Source organism: Bos grunniens, chromosome X (genome assembly GCF_055505025.1).
Source record: "Bos grunniens cultivar Pamir isolate PY7600 chromosome X, Bosgru_T2T1.0, whole genome shotgun sequence".
In the NCBI taxonomy this organism is placed as follows: domain Eukaryota; kingdom Metazoa; phylum Chordata; class Mammalia; order Artiodactyla; family Bovidae; genus Bos; species Bos grunniens.
This window is the reverse complement of record NC_141194.1, coordinates 7,875,900-7,893,635: the sequence shown is the minus strand read 5'-3', so window position 1 is coordinate 7,893,635 and position 17,736 is coordinate 7,875,900. Positions and strand designations below refer to the sequence as shown.

General features: G+C 41.4%; 1 protein-coding gene and 1 long non-coding RNA gene across 8 annotated transcripts in view; one reads left to right on the top strand and one right to left on the bottom strand.

Annotated features, from left to right (window-relative positions):
- The window catches only part of MID1 (midline 1), a 689,657-nt gene that overhangs the window by 651,290 nt on the left and 20,631 nt on the right, over nucleotides 1-17,736 (top strand). For all 7 annotated transcript variants that reach the window (XM_086386881.1, XM_086386885.1, XM_086386880.1 and 4 more), the window contains 2 exons: nucleotides 5,884-6,011; nucleotides 15,474-15,617. In XM_086386881.1, coding sequence (XP_086243007.1) covers nucleotides 5,884-6,011; nucleotides 15,474-15,617 — 272 coding nt within the window. The remainder of the gene's footprint in view (nucleotides 1-5,883; nucleotides 6,012-15,473; nucleotides 15,618-17,736) is intronic.
- The window catches only part of LOC147339746 (uncharacterized), a 168,233-nt gene continuing 156,612 nt past the window's right edge, over nucleotides 6,116-17,736 (bottom strand). The window contains exons 4-5 of the long non-coding RNA XR_015158549.1: nucleotides 7,379-7,478; nucleotides 6,116-6,510 (exon numbers count right to left, since the gene is read on the bottom strand). This is a non-coding gene — a long non-coding RNA (uncharacterized LOC147339746). The remainder of the gene's footprint in view (nucleotides 6,511-7,378; nucleotides 7,479-17,736) is intronic.

Genomic DNA, 17,736 nt, shown 5'->3' with positions numbered 1-17,736 from the left:
CAACTGAACAACAACAGCAGTGACAGCTGGCATTTGGGGCTGCTCCCTGACGCTTACAGTTTCCTCATGTGCTCCCAATGGGCAAGACCCCCAGTCATCTTGTTTTCACCATGAAGACCCCGGGACATAGCAAGCTGCCTGATCTGAATGAATGCATGAAGACATCTATAAAACAGGGTGATTATTCATTCCTACCTAATACAGTTCCTGTGGTCATGTATGGATGTGAGAGTTGGACTGTGAAGAAGGCTGAGCGCCGAAGAATTGATGCTTTTGAACTGTGGTGTTGGAGAAGACTCTTGAGAGTCCCTTGGACTGCAAGGAGATCCAACCAGTCCATTCTGAAGGAGATCAGCCCTGGGATTTCTTTGGAGGGAATGATGCTGAAGCTGAAACTCCAGTACTTTGGCCAAATGATGTGAAGAGTTGACTCATTGGAAAAGACCCTGATGCTGGGAGGGATTGGGGGTGGGAGGAAAAGGGGACAACAGAGGATGAGATGGCTGGATGGCATCACCGACTCGATGGACGTGAGTCTGGGTGAACTCTGGGAGTTGGTGATGGACAGGGAGGCCTGGCGTGCTGCACTTCATGGGGTCGCAGAGAGTCGGACATGACTGAGCGACTGAACTGAACTGAATACAGTTCCTGTAGGGATAAAATGAAATAATTTAACAAAGATATCAACTGAGATCCTATCTCAAGGTAAATGTGCAACAAATGCTAATTTCTCTCCTTCCCACTCACTAAATGGATCCAAATGGATTGTTATAATGGACTATATACTCAAGCCTCGCTAATATATCATTCTTGGAGTGGTTTTTTGTACACTTTTCTAAAATTATGTTAAATAAGCAAAATTCTTTACTCAATCTAAGCCTAACAAAGTTGGTCTACTACTTAAAAAAAATTGCATTTGAAAGTGAAAGTGAAGTCACTCAGTCATGTCCAACTCTTAGCGACCCCATGGACTGCAGCCCACCAGGCTCCTCTGTCCATGGGATTTTCCAGGCAAGAGTACTGGAGTGGGGTGCCATTGCCTTCTCCATATTGTATATTAGAGCATTGCCTTCTCCATAAATTGTATATTAGAGACCAAAATACTCCTGTTCCACCAGCACCCAGTAAACCAGCAAGGAGCAAAAGCCCAGTAAAGCACTTCACAGGCCAATAGCCGTGATTACTCAACAGCTGACAGTATTTTTCACTATGGAATCTCTTCATCAAGGGGTATGTATCTCCCAGAAAAAGGAAAAAGAGAACTGTTGAGTTAGTTTACATTGCAATAAAAGGTCATACAATGACTTTAAAAGCTATCTTGAATAACATAATGACATAACATGAAAAAAATGAAAATACACAAAATAGGTGCCAAAATTAGGTGTGAAATAATAGGCATTTAGCAGCAAATTATCTGTATCAAGGGGCTTCCCTGGTGGCTCAGAGGTAAAAAATATGCCTGCAATGCAGGAGACACAGGCACTGTGGGTTCGATCCCTGGGTCGGGAAGATCCCCTTGAGAAGGGAATGGCAACCCACTCCATTATTCTTGCCTGGAGAATCCCATGGACAGAGGAGCCAGGCTGACTTCGGTCCCTAGGAGGGACTTAGATTCTATCAGATGAAGTCTTTGTCCCACACCGCCATAGGCAATTCAAGGATCCAACCAACTTCCCCAGAATACAATGCAGAGAATGCCAGTCATCTACCAGAAAGATGTCATTTCATCATAAGAATCAGAGTGCATCTGATGAGTGATTTTTGAAATGTGTTCTATTGGGTGTTAATTGGTGTGAAAACAAGGCTTCAGAGTCAAATGCATTTGGGAAATCCTGAGTTGACAAAAGCAAGCCACATTTTGTTACTATGAGACCTCACCAGGTTTTCCCATGGTGATGTGCATCATAGCCCACCGACCTGAGAGGGACCCATTTCAATTCCATTGTCAGAGGTCAGGAATGTGGGCAATATTAAGGGAGCAGGGTAGAGAATCTTCCCCTGGCATTGACTGGCGGAAATGTTGTAAGCACTGTAGCTCTAGACATGTATTCCTTCCACAACACTGGCCCCAAGTGGCTGCTAGCAACTGAGTGTCATGGAGATTAGGGGCATCAGAGTCAAAATACAAAGAGGAGGTAGGGACTTCCTTGATGGCCCAGTCGCTAAGACTCTGTGTTCTCAATGCAGGGGGCCCAGGTTCAATCCCTGGTCAGGGAACTAGAACCCACATGTCACAACTTAAAGATCCCACATGCTGCAACTAAGACTCAGTGCAGCCAAATGAATTAATTTAAAAAAATAGGAAGAGGAAGTAATGTGCAACCCACCCTATGAGACATCAAGGTAGGACGCAATACCCTTATTTCCTCCAGTATAGTAAGAGCTTGACACACACATACCTATAAGCATGTGCACACATATTCCCCCCTGCACCATCCCCCCGCCACACACACAGAGACATGACTAAAAGCACAGAACTGAGAAAGTAGGATAGTCTGAGGGCCCTGGGGGATTTGGGCAATTTATCTGAAAGGCCAAAAGATGGGCAACAAGGATTTGGGGAATAAACATGGCCTATAATGTTGACTTTGGCAGATCTCCACTCCCCTGTCACTCCAGATAAGAATTTGAAATTGTAGCCAAACATAAATATCTTTCCTTCCATCAAAAAATAATAATAATAATGTGTAGGTGTTAAATGCTGCAGTCATCTCCCAAGAGTCTTTTTGTCAGTCTTTGCCCCTGAAGCTTAGGAACTTTCATTCTTTTCGTTTCCACTCTACCAAGTCCCCACCATCAAGATGGCATGCGTTGGGATTCCCTGGTGGCTCAGTGGTAAAGAATCTGCCTGCCAATGAAGGAGACACAAGTTCGATCCCTGGTCTGGGAACAGGCCACAGGGCAACTAAAGCTGTGCTCCACAACTACTCAGTCTGTGCCTAGAGCCTGGGAACTGCAATTACTGAAGCCCACATGCCCTATAGCCCATGCTCCGCCCTACAGCGCATGCTCCGCCCTACAGCCTATGATCCCCAACAAGAGAAGCCACTGCAGTGAGAAGCCTGTGCACTGCAACAGAGAATAGCTGCTGCTCGCCACAGCTAGAGAAAAGCCCACATAGCAACAAAGACCCAGCACAGCCAAAAAATAAACAGAATTATTTTTTAAAAAGGATGGCAGGCATTGTCAACAACGTCCCTGACTAAAGCATGGTTTAGTTGATTGTTTCTGGACAACAGAACCAGGAGAAACTTGGCAATGAAATCTATTTTGGATGAACGTGAACAGAAGCTGGTGCCATAGGACAGGGGAAGTACCAGCTCGAGATTATCTGTTCAGAGCATTTGAGATCCTCTAACTTGGTGCGCACAAGGTCTGTGCCACATGGGAAGAGCAGAGAAGCGCAATAGGAAGTTCAGTGCTTGTTTCATAATAGCTCAGCACACTTCTCCCTGTTGGACATCATAAAACAGAAATAACTGGGGTTTCACTTTGAAATTTTTATTTGAGGAGTTCAAATGGCGCTGTAGCATTTCTTTGACTTTTTCTGCATGGATGCAAATATTTTGGGTTCTTTAGTAAATGACATAAATGGAGGGCTTACTCAATATTCATTGAATAGTTGTTGACTAATCCTAAGATCTGAGTTTGAAGGAGTTTTGTGATAATAGGTCGTAAGGAAAGCATTTCTTAAGTTCAGTTTGACCATGTGTGAAAATTGCCTAGCAACCATTCCTTTTCCATGAGTCTGAATTAGCACTTGTCATAATAATTAGTCCAGTTCTCTTGGGTACAATAATTAGCTAATAAAATCACACAACTCTGCTATTCACTGTTTCTTGGTGAAAAGCTAGAGCGGTGAATTTAGATTCTCCATCTTCGTTCAAACACTTGAAACTTTTCTTTCCAAGGTTTAGGCCTCTTCAAACTTTCATCTGTGGACCTCAGTATCATTCCAGTTATGACACTGTTGATTGTCCTCTCTACTTCCCTCCTCCTGTAGCACTGAATATGTGCCAGTACAATTATAGAAACTTTATTTCTAAGGATTCTGAGCATTTCACAGGACTGACTTTTTTTTAATCAAGGTAAATTTTGCATAACATAAAATTAACCATTTTAAAGTGAACAGTTCATTAGCATTCAGTACATTCACAACATTGTACAATTCCTGCCTCTATGAAGTTCCAAATGATTTTCCTCACCCCAAAAGAAAACCCCACACCCATTATGTAATCACTCCCCACTGTCCCCTTGCCCCCAACCCCTGGCAACCACCTGTTTACTTTCTGTCTCAACAGAGTTGTCTACTATGGACATTTCATGTAACTGCATCATACAAGATGTGGCCTTTTGTCTCTGGCTTCTTTCACTTAGCATAATACTTTTAAGGTTTTTTTCCACGTCATAGCATCTATCAGTATTTCATTCCCTTTTATGACTGAATAATATTCCATTGTACAGCCATGCCCACAGATGTAATTTTTATAAAGATATATTTCCTTATAAAATCCAAAACTTTAAAAGCCATTAAGAGATGCAAGAAGAGATCTACCTCATAGAGTAACCTGGCTGAAATTTTTCCAGATGAAATGGAAGAGTACAAACCTAGAATTTTCTTCCTGGCTGCTGCCAGCTAGCTTTATGGCCTTGTATACATGAACGTAAGTGCCCTTAATTAGAAAATAAGTAACTAGGTAAAGGTTGTTTCGTTTTGTTTAATGTCCTGAAATACCAGAATCAACAAGATTACGAGTCTAACATAGTTTGATGCGCTCAGAAGTGGTTTACATCATCCCATAATTTTCTTGTTCTTAGAAGGACCACTTGCATTCTTTAACGAGTCAAAATGGTCTGCTCTTGATAACAACTTTTCCAATCAACATGACAGTCCATTGCAGGAGATTGATACATACCAATAGCTTGCTTTATAGAGTATACATGAGAAGTCTAACTAGCAACCCTAATGAAGAAGAGAAACAGTGGATCCATCAGGGAAATGTGTGAGAAAGCACATACATATTTTCTATGGCATCTGCTGGGAATATGGTACAAGAAAATGAGGACAGGGAGAATGAAAACAAGCCAGACCAAAACTCCTTTTTTAATGTTTATTTTAGAGAGAGGCTAGTCATTGATTAAACTAATCCAATATCTGGGAACATTCTTTTTTAATCTTCACTTTGCCTTTTATGCAGCTTGAAATTTGGGAGATCCCTCTTTGAAGTGGAGAAGGGTCGGGTCTGAAAGGAACAAACAGTTTCCCAGACAGATGTGTGAAGAAATGCCTGGGGCCGTGTGCTTCTCGCTTGGGTTAGATGTGCGGGGGGCAGGCAGTTACATACACAGCAATGTGAAATATGAATATTCTTTCGCCTCCACAGGGAATTTTTTTCCGATAGTAAAAAGGAAGGGAGGAAGCCATTCCGCTGTTTTCCCACGTCCTCTGCCTTCTCTTGAAGCTTGTGCTCATTTGCATGTGTTGCTGCTTGTGCCATTCCGAGATTCTTTTTAAGGCTCACATACAAAAATAGTACTGGTTTTTGTGGGGGTTTTTGACATTAAAAAAAATTATTTTTAATTGAAGTATAGCAGGTTTACAATGTTGTATTTATTTCTGCTGTACAGCAAAGTGACTCAGTTACACACATATATATTTTTTAATATTCTCTTCCATTATGGTTTATCACACAGTATTGAATGTTCTACAATTCCCTGTGCTATACAGTAGGACCCTGTCATTTATCCATCCTATATCAATAGCTTACATCAATAACACTATTTTTTAATGATATTTCTTTTCCTTTTTTTTTTTTTTTCATTCCTGTGCAATGATGGTAAAAGCTGGCTTGACATTTCTAAAAAGTTTTCTTTCAATTACAGAGTCTCCATGGCAACAGCATCATCCCAGGTCCTCATTCCTGAAATCAACCTCAATGACACATTTGACACCTTCGCCTTAGATTTTTCCCGAGAGAAGAAATTGCTAGAATGTCTGGATTACCTTACAGGTATTGTCTTTGGTGTTTTCTTTAATACCGGGTATATTCAGTGATACAAAACTTTGCCACTAGATGAGTTTCCTAAAACCAGAGGTGTGGACTTCTGGTGAGGAATGAGTCTAATATTCCTGTAAAAAATGTGTGACATTCCTTTTTTTTTTCTAAGCAAAATAATACAGCCCAAGATTCAATTGGGGACAGAAGCAAAAAGACAATCTAGGCCACTAAAAGCACACTTAGCACCATTTTTCTCCGAGTATGGGTACCACACATGATACCTCTTGTCAGCCAGTACAGGGTTAGGGTGGCTGTTTTCCATTTCGTGTCCAAAAGGCAGATGGCTCTCACAGTACCTTGGTAGAGAAAAACGTGGCAGCTAACTCTGATGGGGTATCTACCCTGCTCCAGCTCTTGGTGCTTAACCTTCACAACATCGAATTGAGGTCAGGTATTATAATCCTCATTTTGCAAACAGTAGAGGTCATGCATCTTGCTGGAGGTCAGACAGCTAGGGAGAGGCAGAACTTGGATTTACCTCAGGTTTGTACACACTCCAAAGACCTCCATTCTTTCTACTAAAAGCCTGGATTTCATCTTGGTGAAGGTCACCATAGCAAATGTCCCCCAGATCACAGTAGGATTCCTGGTGCCATGTTTCAGTTCTGTGGTTTCTGACAGGCTTTTTCTTTGGGGTCAAGCTTAAAAAACAAAATGAGCCATAATACAAGAAAACCTCAGGCTACTCCTATTCCTAACCATGCTCCCAAATTTTTCTTTGCTGTCAACCCCTGGGCTTCCCAGGTAGCTCAGTGTAAAGATACCACCTGCCAATGCAGGAGATTCGGGTTTGATCCCTGTGTTGGGATGGTCCCCTGGAGAAGGAAATGGCAACCCGCTCCAGTATTTTTGCCTGGAGAATCCCATGGACAGAGGAGCCTGGTGGGCTACAGTCCATGGGGTCACAAAAGAGTTGGACACGACTGAGCAATTAAACAACAACTAAGGCAAGAACAGACATGATAGAATGTGGACTGAGTAGACAGCTTTATCTGTGTTGTCCAAGGCTGCGATACCTGTGACTTCAGAGAAGCTCTGTGTACAGAGCAAATCCAGATGTGCACTGAACTTAGAATCTACCACCTTCAAGAGACCACATCCTTAACTGAGCACAACATCAGCATTTCCACTCTCATCATGTATGTGTGTGTGTGTGTGTGTGTGTGAGCGAGAGAACGTGAGTGCACACACACGCAGCTGGGAAAAGGGAAGTAGGAGAGAGGGAGCATTGGGTAATGTGTATTTTTCTAGTCTGTGGTTAGAAAGCACACTTGTATATTCAAGGGTGCTATACCCAGAAGACCAGTTTTTTTCCTTACCTGGACCCAAGGTGTTATTTTTAGCCTTGTGCATTTGCAAGGGAGGCAAGTCACTCCAGAAACATCTTATTGTAGGAAGTTCTTTCAAACCATATAATTTCTAGGAAGAAAGGAAGAAATTGACTCAGAAAGCATGTCCAGTAAGGAATCAAACTGGATTTCAGCTATTCATGGATATAGCTCTGAGATTTATCTAAACTAACACTATTCCATAGAACTTTCTAAGATGGTAAGAACAGTCTCCATCCGCACTGTCCAGTCAAGTACATACTAGCCACATAGGGTTATTGAAAATTTGACATGTTCTGAGTTTTTACTGGACATGAGTTTGGGTAAACTTCAGGAGTTGGTGATGGACAGGGAGGCCTGGCGTGCTGCGGTTCATGGGGTCGCAAAGAGTCAGACACGACTGAGCGACTGAACTGAACTGAGTTTTTACTTGTAGTTTGCTTTAATTAAAATTTAATTGCAATGTCAAGACCACATGGAGCTCATGACTACTGTACCGGACCATTCAGGTCAGCCTTTCTGGCACTGACATGCTTTATATGATAGCATCCTATTAAATAAAAGTCTCCTTTATTCTTGTATCATGTGGGAACGGGTGTGTTTGCAACAAGAGAAAATCCAGTGAGCAATGACTGAACCCCTCAGAGAGGATTCTTATCACAGAAAACAGGATAGCAGAGGTGTGCCACTCATGGCTGGACAGCAGTTCTGTAATGACCTCAGACACCAGGCTCTCTTTTTCTGCTTTGCTATCCTCATCTTGCCACATGATTCCATTATGATTCCACCTCCAAGCATTATGCCCAAGTTACAGACAAAAAGAAAAGGATAAGAGGGGAAATGATGACCAAAAGCTTTGTCTACCAGGTTTGTCTTTATTTCACTTCAGTTCAGTCGCTCAGTCGTGTCTGACTCTTTGCAACCCCATGAATAGCAGCATGCCAGGCCTCCCTGTCCATCACCATCTCCCGGAGTTCACTCAAACTCGAGTCAGTGAAGCCATCCAGCCATCTCATACTCTGTCATCCCCTTTTCCTCCTACCACCAATCCCTCCCAGCATCAGAGTCTTTTCCAATGAGTCAACTCTTCACATGAGGTGGCCAAAGTACTGGACTTTCAGCTTTAGTATCATTCCTTCCAAAGAAATCCCAGGGCTGATCTCCTTCAGAATGGACTGGTTGGATCTCCTTGCAATCCAAGGGACTCTCAAGAGTCTTCTCCAACACAACAGTTCAAAAGCATCAATTCTTTGGTGCTCAGCTTTCTTCACAGTCCAACTCTCACATCCATACGTGACCACTGGAAAAACCATAGCCTTGACTAGACGGCCCTTTGTTGGCAAAGTAATGTCTCTGCTTTTCAATATGCTATCTAGGTTGGTCATAACTTTTCTTCCAAGGAGTAAGCATCTTTTAATTTCATGGCTGCAATCACCATCTGTAGTGATTTTGGAGCCCCCCAAAATAAACTCTGACACTGTTTCCACTGTTTCCCCATCTATTTCCCATGAAGTGATGGGACCAGATGCCATGATCTTCATTTTCTTTAAGACAACTTTTTCGCTCTCCTCTTTCACTTTCATCAAGAGGCATTTTAGTTCCTCTTCACTTTCTGCCATAAGGGTGGTGTCATATGCATATCTGAGGTTATTGATATTTCTCCCGGCAATCTTGATTCCAGCTTGTGCTTCATCCAGCCCAGCGTTTCTCATGATGTACTCAGCATATAAGTTAAATAAGCAGGGTGACATATACAGCCTTGACGTACTCCTTTCCCTATTTGGAACCAGTCTGTTGTGCCATGTCCAGTTCTAACTGTTGCTTCCTGACCTGCATATAGGTTTCTCAAGAGGCAGATCAGGTGGTCTGGTATTCCCATCTCTTGAAGAATTTTCCACAGTTTATCGTGATCCACACAAAGGCTTTGGCATAGTCAATAAAGCAGAAATAGATGTTTTTCTGAAATTTTCTTGCTTTTTCCATGATTCAGCGGATGTTGGCCATTTGATCTCTGTTTCCTCTGCCTTTTCTAAAAGCAGCTTGAACATCTGGAAGTTCACGGTTCACGTATTGCTGAAGCCTGGCTTGGAGAATTTTGAGCATTACTTTACTAGCGTGTGAGATGAGTGCAATTGTGCGGTAGTTTGAGCATTCTTCAGCATTGCCTTTCTTTGGGATTGGAAGGAAAACGGACCTTTTCCAGTCCTGTGGCCACTGCTGAGTTTTCCAAATTTGCTGGCATGTTGAGTGCAGCACTTTCACAGCATCATCTTCCAGGATTTGAAATAGCTCCACTGGAATTCCATCACCTCCACTAGCTTTGTTCATAGTGATGCTTTCTAAGGCCCCCTTGACTTCACATTCCAGGATGTCTGGCTCTAGGTGAGTGATCACACCATCGTGATTATCTGGGTCATGAAGATCTTTTTTGTATGGTTGTTCTGTGTATTCTTGCCACCTCTTCTTAATATCTTCTGCTTCTGTTAGGTCCATACCATTTCTGTCCTTTATCAAGCCCATCTTTGCATGAAATATTCCCTTGGTATCTCTAATTTTCTTGAAGAGGTCTCTAATCTTTCCCATTCTGTTGTTTTCCTCTATTTCTTTGCATTGATCGCTGAGGAAGGCTTTCTTATCTCTTCTTGCTATTTTCTGGAACTCTGCATTCAGATGGTTGTATCTTTCCTTTTCTCCTTTGTTTTTCACTTCTCTTCTTTTCACAGCTATTTGTAAGGCCTCCCCATACAGCCATTTTGCTGTTTTGCAATTCTTTTCCATGGGGACGGTCTTGATCCCTGTCTCCTGTACAATGTCACGTACCTCCGTCCATATTTCATCAAGCACTCTATCAGATCTAGTCCCTTAAATCTATTTCTCACTTCCACTGTATAATCATAAGGAATTTGATTTAGGTCATACCTGAATGGTCTAGTGGTTTTCCCTACTTTCTTCAATTTAAGTCTAAATTTGGCAATAAGGAGCTCATGATCTGAGCCACAGTCAGCTCCCGGTCTTGTTTTTGTTAACTGTATAGAGCTTCTCCATCTTTGGCTGCAAAGAATATAATCAATCTGATTTCGGTGTTGACCATCTGGTGATGTCCATGTGTAGAGTCTTCTCTTGTGTTGTTGGAAGAGGGTGTTTGTTATGACCAGTGCATTCTCTTGGTAAAATTCTATTACTCTTTGCCCTGCTTCATTCCATATTCCAAGGCCAAATTTGCCTGTTACTCTAGGTTTTTCTTGAGTTCCTACTTTTGCATTCCTGTCCCCTATAATGAAAAAGACATCTTTTTTGGGTGTTAGTTCTAAAAGGTCTTGTAGGTCTTCATAGAACCGTTCAACTTCAGCTTCTTCAGCGTTACTGGTTGGGGCATAGACTTGGATTAGCGTGATATTGAATGGTTTGCCTTGGAAACAAACAGAGATCATTCTGTCGTTTTTGAGACTGCATCCAAGTACTGCATTTCGGACTCTTTTTTTGACCATGATGGCTACTCCATTTCTTCTAAGGGATTCCTGCCCACAGTAGTAGATACAATGGTCTGAGTTACATTCACCCATTCCAGTCCATTTTAGTTCACTGATTCCTAGAATGTTGACGTTTACTCTTGCCATCTCCTGTTTGACCACTTCCAATTTGCCTTGATTCATGGACCTAACATTCCAGGTTCTTATGCGATATTGCTCTTGACAGCATTGGACCTTGTTTCTATCACCAGTCACATCCACAACTGGGTATTGTTTTTGCTTTGGCTCCATCCCTTCATTCTTTCTGGAGTTATTTTTCCACTGATCTCCTGTAGCATATTGAACACCTACTGACCTGGGGAGCTCCCCTTTCAGTATCCTATCATTTTGCCTTTTCATACTGTTCATGGGGTTCTCAAGGCAAGAATACTGAAGTGGTTTGCCATTCCCTTCTCCAGTGGACCACATTCTGTCAGACCTCTCCACCATGACCCGCCTGTCTTATCTTTATTTAGGAAAAGCAAAACCTTGTTCAGCAGACAGAGCAGTCCAGGGCTTCCCTGGTGGTCCAGGGGTTAAGGATTGCCTGCCAGTGCAGAGGACATGGGTTCGATCCCTGCTTCTGTAGAATCCCACATGCCACATGGCAACTAAGTCCGTGTGCCTCAACTATGGAAGCCCATGAGCCCTAGTGCCCATGTTCTGCAACAAGAGAAGCTACTGCTATGAGAAGCCTGTGCTCTGCAAATAGAGAATAGCCCCTGCTCACTGCAACTAGAGAAAGCCCATGTGCAGGAATGAAGACCCAGTAGAGCCAAAATAATACATAAATCTTTTTTAAAAAAGTAAAAAAGACCCGTCCAGGAAATTTCCACTTCTGTCTTTATGGGCCAGATCCATGTTGCAAGGTCATGCCCAAGGGCAAAGACGACTGCAAAATGTTTGGCTGGGCATGTGGCCAGTTCTGCACAAAATCAGTGTCTTATTGATAAGAGTGTGTCCTCCCCCTTTCCGAATAGTTGTTTAATAGCATTTCAGGAAACGTATGCCCATTCTCATCTGTGTGTGAATGCCAAGGTACTGACTGCAGGGGAAATTGTGACCTTAGTTTGCACTGACTTGTAATGTGTACACCATATATCATCCCAATGACTGTTTATGCCAAACGAGAGACCATATGGGGTACCTGTTATTTTGCCTTCTTAGCTGTCAACCTCCAATACAAATTTGGACCATTTCTAGACATAACATCGATCCTGGCCATAACATACAATGCTTGGCTGATATTGCCAAGTCCAAATAGTTTATTAGACATTTGTAAGCAGGAAACGAAGTGTTTGTGAAGTATTAGCCCACCATTGCTTGTGTCCTATTTATGATAGAAGCAAGAAAATAATAGTTATGGGACCAATTGCGTGAATATTGAAATTGGCAACCCGCTGCTGTTCTCATTTACAGTAAATTGGATATTGACTTTTTAGGACAAAGCCATTGGCTTTATAATCAAAACAGGGTTAGCCTGCCTGACTTTGAAAACAAGACTTTTTTTTTTTTGCCCCTGACATGCCTCTAAACGGTATGTCAAGTGAATAAGCCAGAGAGGTGACATTTCCTCTCTGATTACAGCTACAGCCATGTGTCTCCCAGCTACCTGCCTATTTCCAACACTTTTCTTTATATTTAATCATATATAGCAGCGCAGAAAAGAACCAAATCTTTCTACAGTAGTTGACAGAGAAATAATTCCAGGAACTATTTAGATGATGGGAGAATAAATACTTCTCCAGTGATGCATGCAGGGTGATCCCACACTAACAGGGACCACACAGACAGTAACAGGCATGTTTTATGATGCAGCTGGGCCTCCCCCGTGGAAGGTCATCTCATCATCCAAGTCACAGCACATGGCACTGCATCTTGCACGTGGATACTTTGGGAGACAGATATATTAAGTCATATTCCAGAAAGAACGCTTTAAAAGGGCTCTGTAGAGTCCTTTGATCTTAGTGAACAACTTTTTTTTCAAGTTATATTTTTTAAAAATTGTATTTTGTTGAAGTATAATTGATTGACAATGTTGCATTAGTTTCAGGTGTACTGCAAAGTGACCCAGTTCTACACACACGTATATCCACTCTTTTTAAAATCCTTTTCCATTATGGTTTATCACGGGATATTGAGTATATTTCCCTGTGCTCTACAGTAGGACCTTGTTGTTTATACACTCTAAAAGGAGAATGGCATTGAGACATGTATATTATCATATGTGAATCAGATCGCCAGTCCAGGTTTGATGCATGAGACAGGGTGCTCGGGGCTGGTGAACTGGGATGACCCAGAGGGATGGGATGGGGAGGGAGGTGGGAGAGGGGTTCAGGATGGGGCACACGTGTACACCCGTGGCGGATTCATGTTAAGTATGGCAAAAACCACTACAATATTGTAAAGTAATTAGCCTCCAAAGAAATTAATTAATAAATTTTTAAAATGTAGGAAAGGCTTAAAAAGATAAATAAAATAGAATTATTAAAAAAAAATAAAAGTAATAGTTTACATCTGCTAATCCCAAACTCCCACTCTGTCCCTCTCCCACCCCTTGGCAACCACAAGTCTGTTCTCTATGTCTGTGAACCTGTTTGTTTCACAAATTGTTTCATTTACGTCATATTTTAGATTCCACATATAAATGATATCATGGTATCTTTTTGTATGGCACTTACTATGATAATCTCTTAAATCTGTGGCACATGGCATTATTTCATTCTTTTTAATGGCTGTGTAGTATTTCCTACTGCACACCTTAATGCAGTGCCTGCTGCATGTAAGCGCTCCACAGTGTTCGTGGAATTCAATAACCAATGGACTAAGCTGGGTTAACTGACTTTATGCTGCAGACATAAAAGTTAGTTGACTTCAAGAAAAAAAAAAAAGTTAGTTGACTTCATATAATAGTTGTCCTGGATGTATCTTCAGGTGGCAAAGTGAAGACTTCTAAAACAATCAAAATTTAAAATTTTGCCATTTTCATAAACTTTCCCCCCTCCTCAGGTTTCTTTAGGAGTCATCCATCCTAACCAAAGTTTCAAGCAGTAAAGAATTCTCTAAACAGTGTAAGCAAACATGGCTCATCTGTTGGGTGCAGATTATTTCTTCTTTTGCAGTTAGGTTGTGGTGTACAGAAGAATGGAAACACAGGCCTGAATCGATTCTTTAAACCAGGGCTTGGCAAACTTTGACTGTAAAGGGCCAGACAGTAAATATTTTAGGCTCTACAGGACATATGGTCACAACTATTCAACTCTGCTATTGCACAAAGGCAGCCAGAGACAATACGTAAAGGAATGAGCCTGGCCGTGTTCCAATAAAACTTTATTTACAAAAACAGGCAGTGGGCCAGATTTGGCCCATAGCCATAGTTTGCCAGCCCCTGCTCTAAAATATTATTGCCCATGCAAAGCACTCAGTGCCTAGCCTTTTTCTTGCTCACAAACTCATCTCATAAAACCAGTTATTGAAATCAATCCAGTAGAAGTCAACTGAAAAATCATCATTTGGGTAGGATTTAGACTTCTCTGCTGCAGAATGTGTTCAAGACATAAAACAGCAGCCTCGCCCAATGATAAACTTAATCAAATGCCAAGGAATCCTGGTTTTCTTGGGGAAAGAGAATGTACTTCTTAAATATGACTGATTGGTAATCATCTTCTTAATTTGAAATATCACCTATAAACTGAAAAATGAGAGGAAAATAGAACCCCATTAAACAAATTTTCATAAGGCATCAACACATCTATCAAAAGAACATTTTTGAAGAATTATTTGGCTGATTTGTTAAGGGTTAACAAACATCAGCATTTTTCCAGATGAGTGGCTGCATATAAAAGTCTGTGGCATGTTGGAGCTCAGAAGTTGGCTAAGTTTGGCTCCCATGCCAAATCTGGTCTTCACCTGTTTTTGTTAATAAAGTTCTACTAGAACCTGGCCATGACTATCAGTGGACAAATGGTCTCTGGCTGCTTTCTTTACAAAGGCAGAATTGAGTAGTTGCAGCAGAGACCAGGGCAGCAGAAGATGAAATGCTTGGATAGCATCACCAGCTCAACAGACATGAATTTGGGCAAACTCCGGGAGACAGTGAGGGACAGGGAGGCCTGGCATGAGTCCATGGGGTCGCAAAGAGTCAGACACAATTTAGCAACTGAACAGCAACAGCAGAGACCATATGACCCAGAAAGCCTAAAATATTGACCATCTAGCTCTTCACTGAAAAAGTTTGCATCCTCAAAATGGGGGTGAAATGACAAAAGTTCATCTTGGTTACTTTTTGTTTAAGATGTTTTCTTCCATGAATAAGAGAGTCTTGTTTACTTATCCTTATAGACATGCTTTCATGACGCACAGAGAAAAAACACTGGCTGGCTGCAGTCACACCACCTGGGAAAAATCACAGTGATAACCAGCCAACGAAATGTTCTTTGGATTGGGATCACTGTCTCTACGATAATAGTTCTGATGGATAGATTTTAAAAGGCCTGCTATGACTATCAGGGCAACTCCTCTGAAAGGGATCCCACACATGTCTGCTTCTCTGCTGATGACCTTCTTGTTTCCCACAGCTCCCAACCCTCCCACAATTAGAGAAGAGCTCTGCACGGCTTCCTATGACACCATAACCGTTCACTGGACCTCTGATGACGAATTCAGTGTGGTTTCCTATGAGCTCCAGTACACCATCTTCACTGGACAAGCCAATGTTGTGAGTGAGTATCGCACGCCCTATTGATTTCTCTATTGGGTGACTGTTTTCGGATCGACTGCATTCCTGAATTTAAATATCAAGGGAAGAAAAAGGAGAGAGTACAGAGTATTTATTGGCTTGTCTTTCCTGACTAAGAAGATGGTAGCACTCACTTGTACAATACTAGTAAAAATAATAGGCCAAATAGCGTTGAAAATTATTGATCTCTAGCAAACCATATGGACGAATCTTACAAACATATTGTTAAAGAATCAGGAGATAAAAGTATCAATGCACTATGAGTATCTATACATGTATAAGTTAAACTATTTTGTTTAGAGATGTACACATGGTCTAAAAACTATAAAAGTTAGGATGATGGTTACCTCTGTGATGGGAGGGGAGTAGCACCATTGGGGAAAAATATATGGGAGTTTATGGGGTTAACAGCATGTTCTGGTGGAATTATATGGTTTAGTCATTATATCAAACATTTAGTATTATTTACTTTTTGAGTGTTATTTCATCATTTTTTTGTTGTTATTATCAACCTTGGGTCTATATCACTTTATTTTTTATTTTAATGTTTGTATTATAGTTGATTTACAATGTTGTGTTAATTTCAGGTGTACAGGAAAGTGATTCAGTTATATACGTACCCATATCTATCCTTAACAGTTTCTTGTCCCATATAGATTATTAGAGAATAATGAGTTTAGTTCCCTGTGTTACACAGTAGGTCTTTGTTGATTATCTATTATATATATAGTAGTGGAAATATGCTAATCCCAAACTCCTAATTTATCCCTCCCCTGACCTCTCCCCATGGGTAGCCACAAATTTGTTTTCAAAGTGTTTTTCTGTTTTATAAATAAGTTCATTTATGCTGGTTTTTTTAGATTCCATGAATAAGTGATACCATATGATACTTATCTCTGTCTGACGTACTTCACTTAGTACGATCATCTCCAGGTCCAGCCATGTTGCTGCAAATGGCATTATTTCATTTTTAATGGCTGAGTAATATTCCACCATATATCTGTACCACATCTTCACTGTGCATTTATCTGTCGATGGACATTCAGGTTGCCTCCATGTCTTCACTACTGTAAACAGTGCCATCGTGAACATTGAGATGCATGTATCTTTTCAAATTATGGTTTTCTCCAGATATGTGCCCAGGAGTGGGGATTGCTGGATCATATGATAGATCTATATTTAGTTTCTTAAGGAACCTTTATAAAGTTCTTCATAGTGGTTGTACCAATTTTCATTCCCACCAACATTGTAGGAGGGTTCCCTTTTCTCCACATCCTCTGCAGCATTTGTTATTTGTAGACTTTTTGATGATGGGCATTCTGACCAGTGTGAGGTGATACCTCACTGTAGTTTTGATTTGTATTACTCTAATAACGAGTGATGTTGAGCATAGTTTCATGTGTTTTTAGGCCATAGATTATTCTTTTCTAAACTGTTATGCATAGTTGTTATGATTGAAGGAGGCTTGGACTTGAATCCCAGCTTTGGTTCTCACCTCACTAGCACTATCATTTGGGACAAAGTATTGAACATCTTCTGAATCTATTTCTTCATCTGTAAGAAGAGGTAATGTTTTAGCTTCACATCTTTGAAATACTAAAAGTAAAGGTCTTAGCCCTGTGTTTGCCAGTGTTCAGTTCAGTTCAGTTCAGTTCGGTCACTCAGTTGTGTCCGACTCTTTGCGACTCCATGAATCGCAGCACGCCAGGCCTCCCTGTCCATCACCATCTCCCAGAGTTCATTCAAACTCACGTCCATCGAGTCAGTGATGCCATCCAGCCATCTCATCTTCTGTCGTCCCCTTTTCCTCCCACCCCCAATCCCTCCCAGCATCAGGGTCTTTTCCAATGAGTCAACTCTTCGCATCATTTGGCCAAAGTATTGGAGTTTCATCTTCAGCATCATTCCTTCCAAAAGAACACCCAGGACCGATCTCCTTTAGAATGGACTGGTTGGATCTCCCTTGCAGTCCAAGGGACTCTCAAGAGTCTTCTCCAACACTGCAGTTCAAAAGCATCAGTTCTTTGGCGCTCAGCTATCTTCACAGTCCAACTCTCACATCCATACATGACCACTAGAAAAACAATAGCCTTGACTAGACA